Genomic DNA, 10,000 nt, shown 5'->3' on the forward strand with positions numbered 1-10,000 from the left:
TACACAGAACAGAAAAAAACAATTAACCAATTTTATTTTATAATAAAGAATAGTAAACTATAAAATATGCACGGAAAGTTGTATATTATGGATCAGGATCATTTAAAAACAAGGAAATAATGTCCAAAGAATTGGAGAAATAATTACCAAAAATTGTTAATGATGCTTAATTTGTTTACTTTTAAAATTCTAAATAACGGTAACATCTTTGTTGGAAAGTTGTATAGCTAAAGTGGTGCATTTGTCAGCAGCTTGGAGTCCTATAATTTCACCTAGAACATCACATGAGAAGATAGGAACCAGATGAAGCATATTATCCATGCGTGTAAGGTCACAGTGAGTGAACCTACCCCTGATGAGCCATGCGTGCAAAGTCAGTGTCCTGTTTGCATCAGTTCCTGTAGGTCTATGACACCATGTTGATCATTCAGTGCTAGTCTTGAAAATCTTTTTTACTTTATTGATGGCATTCACGCTTCAAAAAATCTTTAAAGCGGTATTCATTTTATATATATATATATATATATATATATATAATGAACCCTAATGAACAAAGCAAACATTAATTGATCGATTACTCACAAAAACACGTCGGCCTAGTCCGTACTAAAGAAGATTAAAATATCATCCCTTTGTAAGCGATGTTACCCCAAAAAACCATCACAATGCAAAGACACTGATCTAAACAACATGCAAGCTGCATGGTCCCAGCAGCCTCCATATCAATCACCATTGCAACAAAATAAAACCTTGCATTAAACAACAAACTCAAAATTTCCTGAACAAAGATTAGGAAAATAAATTGCAATTTTTTCGCTAGAAATATTATCAAAATGCATTTTCAATATCTAAACTATTAAAATATTGCATTTTTCACTGGGAATTAAGCAATTGTCGATCTTATGGGGTGTTTTGGGTCATATGGACAAATGACCCGTTCCATAGGCCTGTTTAACCGGTTGTTTAATATATTGCATGCCTGTCCAACTTTAACAGATTGTAAGTAATGCCTTTCCTGTAAAAAATGTTATATTATAACATTTTGGAATTTTCTTTTTTTGTTTCAGTTATTTTCAAAGGTGCTGACATTCCCACACTATACAGTGACCCCACTGCCCCCTTCAGGACACATACATAACTGCACCATTTAATAGGCTAAATCCAAAGTGAAGTCATTTCCATTTTTTCCTTTTATTTAGTCAACTTGCTGAATGTTGCTGAATGTGTGTATGTGTGTGTGTGTGTGTGTGTGTGTGTGTGTGTGTGTGTGTGTGTGTGTGCACTTTCCCGTATGTGCATGCTCATGTTCATGCGTCTAGCTGCATTTCATTGGCAAACATAACGTCACATGGAAAATATTTCGCTTTTCTTATATTTGTGAATTCACATGTGTACGTATTCATCAAACATTGGATAGAAAGTCACCAACCCCTTCTATCCATACAAGAAGCCACACTTAAGATAACAAATAACTCGAGGAAGACACCAAAAAGTGAATGAAACTTTGGGGATGGTATTTGTTGTAATAGCAACATCTCATGTTATGTCAGAAGAAACACATTTGACTTGTGTAAAGACTCATTCACACATAGAAAAAGTAACATTAGAGGCCGACACATGAATCAGGATTTGCTAACTGAAGACTACATGGTCAAGATCGCTATAGTGCTTGATCAATGAGTGACCTTGACTTCTTCAGCTTTTGAAGTGATGATTTGTATATGTGTTCAAAGATATCCCACCCAGAGACATCCTCCTGAACAGAACGTTGTCTGGACGGAACAGTTAATTTTTTCTTATTGTAGGTTCTTATGTTCTATGTTCCTTACTCCTTCCATTTGTTTGTCTCCTCTTGTTATCATTTTACCTCTTCTTCTGGCTACCATAATCGCTCTCTCTCTCTCTCTCTCTCTCTCTCTCTCTCTCTCTCTCTCTCTCTCTCTCTCCTTTCTGCTCCGATTGTCTTGCATCTCTAAGGAGTATCTTTGTCTCTGCGTATATACTTTTTTTGGTCAGGTGTTAGAAAATTCTCTTCTTATCTCCTCTTTTTAGTCATCCTCATGTCCTTACTTTCTAGCTCATCTCCTCCTCCTCAACCCCATTGTCTTTATATTGCATCCACAACCTCCAAGTTGAGGCATCACTCCTATAACACTTTTAGAGTTTCATTTTATTCTCCCTTTCAAAACTTCTATACCTTCTTTTCTCCTTGCTCCTGGCTTTCCTTCCTACGACCGCTTTCTCTATTATTGCAAAACATAGCTGTGATAGCTCTCATGTGGAACCTACATTTAATCCAAAGGAAAACTGTGGAGTGTGTGTGGATGATGGCTGGTTTAAGCAGCCTCATCTGGCCCGAGTCCGACTCATTGGACTGAGGCTTCACACCTGTTGTGCACTGACCAATCAGTGTTCAGCACAGGTTAAACCAGCCATCACCACACACACTCGGGGAGAGACCTGAGGCATTGCGGCGTGTTTCACCCCCTGCTCGGCATCATTACCCTCAAACTATGTAGTGAACCGGTCCTTGTTATTGAGGAGCCCTGTGTGAGCCACCTCGTGGAGGGAGCCAGCTACCTAGGTGGAGTCCAGCATGGACATTGTTCCAGAAACGAAATGAGCTCCTCCACTCTGGAACCACGATGCTCTCTGTCTACAGCAGTAATGATCTGGGAGGACAGGTCTCTCATCGACGAGATTATATAATTATAATCCATTATAATCCAGAGGGCTAATCCAGAGGGCTAACATGTGCCCTCACAGACACACACAAACGCACACACGCACGCACAGACTGACATTCACAAGTATGTATAGCGGTATACCAGTAGACACACACAAGCGTGCACGCACACACACACACACACACAATCACACACACGCATGCTTGCATACACACAAACATATACACATACACACACATAACACATTTATGCACACACACACACACACACACACACACACACAAACAAACACGAGTAGTAAAACTGAAGCTATTTCCTGTTTTTCCCTGTGTAAACAAAATTAGGGCTGTCAATCATGATAAATGTAGTACAGTGTGTATATATGTAGTTATTAATGAAGTGTCCCAGCGGGGTTGACCCGCTACACTGCTGCTCTACACATGAGAGCGATCGTGCTATGCTTATGTTGGAATGACATATTGTAGAGTCACACACCTTTTTTTAGGTGCACAATGCTTCTCAGATTCCCCTCAACTGCTGTCAAAGACGTGTTTGTCAAAGAGGAATTAAAAGGATTAAAAAAAAGGGATAGACATGGTTGGAAAAGCAACACTCTGTAACGTTTGTCGGGGTCCTGTATCTCGTTCAAAGTTCAAGGACAGGAACAATGGCTACTCCATACATCTGACGATTGGATTGGACAGGGATCAACCACACCCCGCCCACTGCAACAACAGTCCCAGATACTCAGATGAAGACTCCTCTGGCTTAGCTGACCTCACCAGAGGATCATACGGCTGTGATCTTGTCCGTAATCCTTAACACTGACCTCGGCTGATCGTGGCGTTGTTCACCCAGGGCAGAACAGGTTTTATGTAAGCCAGACAGGCTGGCATTGCGTAACCAAACTGACCACTGGCAACTTTGAGGTTGATGGGACAGTGGCTCCTGTCTACGTCCTCCTCTTATTCATCGACCAAAGTGGGACGATTGTCTTTGCCCTACTGGGAGTGCTACTCATTAGAGGGGGTCTAGGCCAGTCTGGCCACATTACGCCCTAAGAAGATGAGTCCTGCTGCGGTCCATGGAGCCTTTCTGTCCGGCGGACCATGAGAGGTTTCCGTATTTATAATGCACTTCATTAATCTTCCTCGAAATAGAAATTGGCCCATTTGGGAGGAACGGTGACTCAAGTGACGAGATGCGTGGTGACAAACAGTCCTTCAGTCCTTTTTTATTTAAAAGAAAAGACAAACTAAATAACGTTAAAATGCGAGCTTTCCCGAAATCAGTGCAGCGTAAAAAGGATGAGAGTGTGGAGATGAAGCGGCGATAATCATGTGGTTGGGAGGTGAATCCCAATGTATGGTCACCTCATCTGGTCATGGATGATTCTGAAGGTTGTTTTTTTTTCCTTTTGTGTACAATAATCTGAACATTGTGCAGCATGCTCGGTTCATGATGCCGTTTGTCTGACATCAGGTGTAAAGGTTTGGATAAACGGTTGCGTGTGGTTTTCAAAGCAGGCCATGCGCCGCATCATACAAATCCGTGGCTATATGCTTGCCGCGTGACACACGCCGCCCGCACGGACACCATGTATTGTTTTATTTAACTTTGGTATTTACATCGTACGGCCGTGTTTTCAGTCAAGACCAAAGAAAACACAGGGAACAGCCGCTTGTTTCCCTCCATCCAATTGATGAATGACCATTAACAAAAGGTGGAGACACTAGGTAGCATAGGTGACGATCTCCTCCTCCTCCTCCTCCTCCTCCTCCTCCTCCTCCTCCCTCCTCCTCCTCCATCCACCACCGTAGACTCTGTCTCTCAGCCCCCCCCCCCCCCCCACAGTGCGTCATCTCTAGAAGGCACAGGCGCACACCACGGCCACCACCACGATGTTGCCGATGGTGGCCAGCACGGCGACCCACAGCCAGATGGTGTCGCTGGACACCTTGCCGTCGTCCTCCGCCTCCGGGGGGCGGGACCCTGGCACGGCGTTCAGGTTGGAGGTGGACGTCTGCAGCGACGCGTTGCCGTTGTACGGGGAGTCCATGTAGGCCCCGCTCACGGCCGGGAAGTGCTGAGGCAGGGGGGGGGGGGGGAGAGGGGGAACAAGAGGGTAGAAGAGGGGGTTTATGGTTCACGTAGGACGCTTGAGGGGCTGGATTTGCCCTCAACAGAGGTCTTTGTAAACCCTCGTCTGTGGCCAAAGCGCATTCCTATTTGATCCTCAATAAGGTTTTAATTATATGTGACTGTCAAACAGGATGTCGCCAAACTGACTAGATACAGATGGAAGACAAGCTAAAGTCTTTTCAAATGAAGCTCGTTTGTTTTACCGATGATGTTGGTGTCTGGAGATGTGATATCTGAAGCACATAATTGGCAAACACAAACTCGGCAAGCCCATTCTTTCCCTTTGATTTGAATGGTGGCGCGTCGTTCACCCACCGACCTCAAAGCCCCTAGAGGCTGATGGAGGAACTACATGCCGGTCTCTTCCGAGCTTCAAAAACACACACATTTGAGCAGCTACACACGAGTTGATGCTGGAATATTATTCTGTCACTTTAAAGCTGGGAGCTGATTTTGTTGAGTAATGTACTGTATATATATTGGGTGGTTTCATTTAATAATAATATTATTTAATAAGCCTTATTTTTTATACCACGTTTCATGCATAACAAAGCAGCTTAAAGTGCTGTACAAGAAGGAAAGAAACAGAAGAAACGTTAGCAGATTGTTGTACAATACAGTGCATTTGATTTGATTCTAGCGGATGTTGATTCCACACAATCACATCAGATCTATTTGTTGTCAGCGGTCCTTTTGTATGCCAGGGAGAGTCCGTTCAGCCTGTGTGTCGTGGGTTTTAACACGTGTGAATAAGGCATGTTCCTTTTAAATCAACAGATTCCACAGCTGTGCTCTGTGCGTGTTGCAGCCGCCACGCAGGTCAACACATGGACGTGGATGATGAGAGGAAGTCAGCCCCAATTACATAATGATAATTAATATAATATAATACATAATGACATTATGGAAAGATTGGAAGTAAAAGATTAATGTTATGTAAAAGCAAATGTTTGTGCGTGCATAGATGCAAAGTAGACACACACACACACACACACACACACACACACACGCACACACACACACACACACACTCACACACACACACAGGTACCCTCATCCTCACCCTCATGCTTGCATGCATGATTTGCCACAGCTTTGCTATATTTTTGCACACACAAATAAAGAAGGAGGACGGGGAGGGGGGAGAGGAAGTGAGGCAGAAAATCATTCCTAATTTTTGTCTCAGCTGGAGAAGTGTGTCTCTGAAGGGCCTGGGTTGAGGCTCAGAGACACAGAGACAGGAGGAGTGCAGTGGGCACAGACTCAGACCCACTGGTCCAATAAGTGTGTATATGTGTATGTGTATGCAGTTGATTTGTTGTGACTGATTCCACATCACAGCAAATCAATGCATCAAGCGTCCATGAATTAAATCGCGTAACACCCGTACACATCGGTCTCACACACACACAAGCACAAAACATACACAGAAGCGCTGCAAGAATAATTAAGCCTGAAAATTAAACGGCCAATTGATCTTTTCACTGGACACAATGGGGCAGTCATGCACGCACGCGTACACACACGTACACCCACACACACACACACACACACACACACACACACACACACACACACACACATGAACACCCACAGACACACACACATACACATGTACATCCACACACACACACACACACACACACACACAAACACAGCCACAGACACACACACACACACACTTTGAAATGACCCTTAGAAGAGGCAGCTGACAGTCAGAGTCACCTCCCTGCTTCAGGGACTCCTGACATCTTACTGCTCCCCTGGCTTTGACTTGTGCTTATTTGGACTTTTTCCTCAATGACATCCATCTCCGAAACACCACGAACATTGTAGCAGTACTGTAGAGGGGCACATATGAGTTGGAGTACTGTAGAGGGACAAAGTAGTATTACTGTAAAGTGACACAGTATGAGAAGTAGTACTGTAAAGTGACACAGTACAATTAATAGTACTTTAGAGTGACAAAGTGTATAGTTTTACTGGAAAGTGACAAAGTATGAGTAGTAGTTTTGTAGATTGACACAATATGAGTAATGGTAGTGAAAATGCCAAGTAGAGTTACTGGAGATCAAGTTTAGAAATACATGTTCTGGATGAAGCTGAACCTGCACGCCTGCCATTCCCCACCCGGCCTGTTTATTTATAACAGGAGGAATCCACTAACGAGGTGTGGATTACAACAAGAGGTCATCTGGAGACAGACTTACTGGGTTTGTTGGAGCAGAGATTGCTTTAAAATTGGATTTGCAAGGGAGGGACTATCTCTGAATCTCATTTGATTTTCCATGGATGGTTTTGCATTACACCACATCCAGGAGATTAGGGGATTTTATATATTTTTATAGATTGTGTTAAGTTATTTGTGTATTCAAAATAAGCCGAGTGATCACTTTCCTGGCAGGTGTCATTTTATCAGTTGTTCCCTTATTCTCAAGGAAGCCCCAAAGGAGTGTGTCTACATTTCTGTGTGCATTTGAAGTTTCCGTGTGAAAAAGATTCTAAACTATTACACTGAGATATGGTAGCATAATTTATATGAAAACCCTCAACCACTCACACTGACTGGCCACTTAGAGTGTATCATTTATTAAAAAATGCTTCCTAGCATTTTCCAGATCTGGAAGACAAGGTCTTTCCAACAAGAGGGAACCTAACCTCACTAAGACCCAAAACTTTCTTTACAATAATGCACAATGCAAGCACAAACAAACACTTGAAATTACATAATTACAATTTGCTATAGGCTACACATTAATGTGTACAGTAAAGAGAGATTTGTATTATTAGTACAATTTAAATTATTATTATTATCATCACTCAAGGGGACACAACATTCTTGTTCATCATCTCATAAAAATAGCGGTTGAACTAGAAAGGTCTTATTACAGTATGTACAGGAATAACAATACATTAAGGTTGTCAAGTTAGGTAGAGTTCACTGCACAGTAAACAACTAGATTTGTATTTCACGGAGTGACTCATAATAATAAATCCATCCACTCTCATCAACATTTACAAATAAAAGAACATGTGTGTATCTACTTTCTCTATTTTTAGTTGTTACCCCACTCCTGAAACAGTTGAAGCTATTCCACTCTGTAACCCGGGTAACAACGTAATACAAGGGTAACAATAGTGACCAGTATCATCAACAGAACAAAATAAAACTTCTTAGAAGTAAATCAGTCAGCAAAGTGATTTTCAGTGTGCTTTAAGTGTCTTAAGTCCATTCCCTAGTGGCATGTTAACGTGCCCTACAGTCATTATGTCCTATAGGCTACCAGCTAGTGTATTAGTGTTCACCCGGACAGGCTGAAGTGCTCATGTCACGCTCATCGGAAGGCATATGCTGGCTTGACAGCTTGGCTCCAGTAAGAACAACATTTTTTTTATAATTGCTTAGTTATGCTGTAACAATTTATCACTGTACACCCACCAGCTGCAACTTATATATATAAATAACTTATATATATAAATACATATAATGCCTATATATATATATATATATATATAGGCATTTCATTGTTGAATAACAATATGCACATATTTCCTGCAGGACACAGTATCGCAAGCCAGGGTACATGAAGCAATCAAACTGTAAATGTTTGCCATTGGATTATGATTAATATGAAGCGGTAATCCCAGACTCGAATAAAGCTTATTGTTTCTCATCCTTCTGTGACAACAGTGAAGTCGTTTTTCTGCTCAAACGTGAAGTGATCACAGCGCACAGACTTTGGTCTGTGCTCAGATTATTATGTTCCCCTGACAGGGTTGCAGACGGTTTACAAGATATCAGCCTCTGATTACACACCAACCTGCAAGGTGGGCATCAACACATGCTCCATCTGTGATGACCGCGCGGTGGGCACGGTGATGCTCATCAGTCAGAGAGGACAGGAGATGCCATATGTTCATAGAAGGCAATGTAATGCTCTATATAATAACTGGAACACAACCATGCATAAACACACATGCACACACACCTAAGCAAACACACACATATACAAATGCACACAGACAAACGCAAGCTTACACACACACGCACACACACTGACACCCACACACACACACACACACACACACACACACACACACACTAAAACACATATGATCTGTGTACTGACTAACAGTAATAAGCAGCAATCTGTTCACTGAAGTTTCCATTATGTAAAGATTTGTCCTCTTTTTCTTTGAGCTATAGAGAGAGCTACCTCTGTGAGAGACCCCAGCGACACAAGATGACAACATAGCACAAAGCCTTTTGTCAGCGGCCCTCTTTCCTGCATTGGATGTTTTTGTGGTAAATAATTTTTTCTTTTCAGATAGCCTTTTCCGAGAATGTTAAATTGTGCAATGTTTCTAATGAAGTCCATATATGATGTGCATTGTGAACAATGTGAATAACGTGAGTTAATATTGATTTGGCAGACAACACTCAAACATACAGCTGGTATGATCCTGACGTGAAGACGGCATTATGGTAAAACAAACCATTATTGTGGTCGAACAAAACCTGATTCTCGCTGCATTGGCCCAGCGCAAATGACAAAGTTAAGAAGTTCAGCAGAGAGCTCTCCCTCCACTGGCTGAAGGATGTCCTTAACCCGGTCCAATACCCTGATCCTAACGTTCAACATCCAAATCTCTAAGGGTTGTTATCATTCATTTAACCACAAATTTGTTGTCATAAAAGGAGTAAATCACAAACATTATGTACAAAGAAAAAGTCCATACAATCCCACATCATTTGATCAACACTTCAATATAAAAAAATGAGACTATGACTACATTTGAAACATTCACATGCATATTGCTAATTTGCAAACAAGCAAAACAGACGTTGCCATATTGCGATTAGTGAAAAAATGTACGTATCAAATTCATTAAAAAATGATGTACAAATGTATCACTATAAAAAGGACAAGAGACGAGTATAAATTCCAAAGAACAACTGCATAGAAAGAGGAACAAAATGGCTCAATACGAGGCAGGCAAAAAGAGCTGCGTAAGGATGCAACTTACCACCGGCAGGCTGCCAAGAGGAGTGTGGGGCTGCGCTGTGCGTCCCGTCCCACCGCCTGACTTTGAATGATTGTTATCAGGATAGGAACAAGATGAACACTGAGAGAACGAGAGCGCACCACAGACACACACAAAGGGAGGAA

The 10,000-nt window shown here is 41.9% G+C and overlaps 1 protein-coding gene across 1 annotated transcript in view; it reads right to left on the minus strand.

Moving 5' to 3' along the window:
• Nucleotides 1–4,551: 4,551 nt before the first annotated feature.
• Nucleotides 4,552–10,000, minus strand: part of LOC311342367 (uncharacterized protein C14orf132) — a gene marked incomplete at both ends in the record, with an annotated part of 8,449 nt that continues 3,000 nt past the window's right edge. Inside the window, 2 exons of the mRNA XM_084467212.1 lie at nucleotides 4,552–4,773; nucleotides 9,858–9,956. Of these exons, the coding sequence (XP_084323338.1) occupies nucleotides 4,552–4,773; nucleotides 9,858–9,956 (321 nt within the window). The remainder of the gene's footprint in view (nucleotides 4,774–9,857; nucleotides 9,957–10,000) is intronic.

The sequence above is a fragment of the Micromesistius poutassou genome (genome assembly GCF_964030765.1).
Source record: "Micromesistius poutassou genome assembly, chromosome: 4".
Taxonomy (NCBI): Eukaryota; Metazoa; Chordata; class Actinopteri; order Gadiformes; family Gadidae; genus Micromesistius; species Micromesistius poutassou.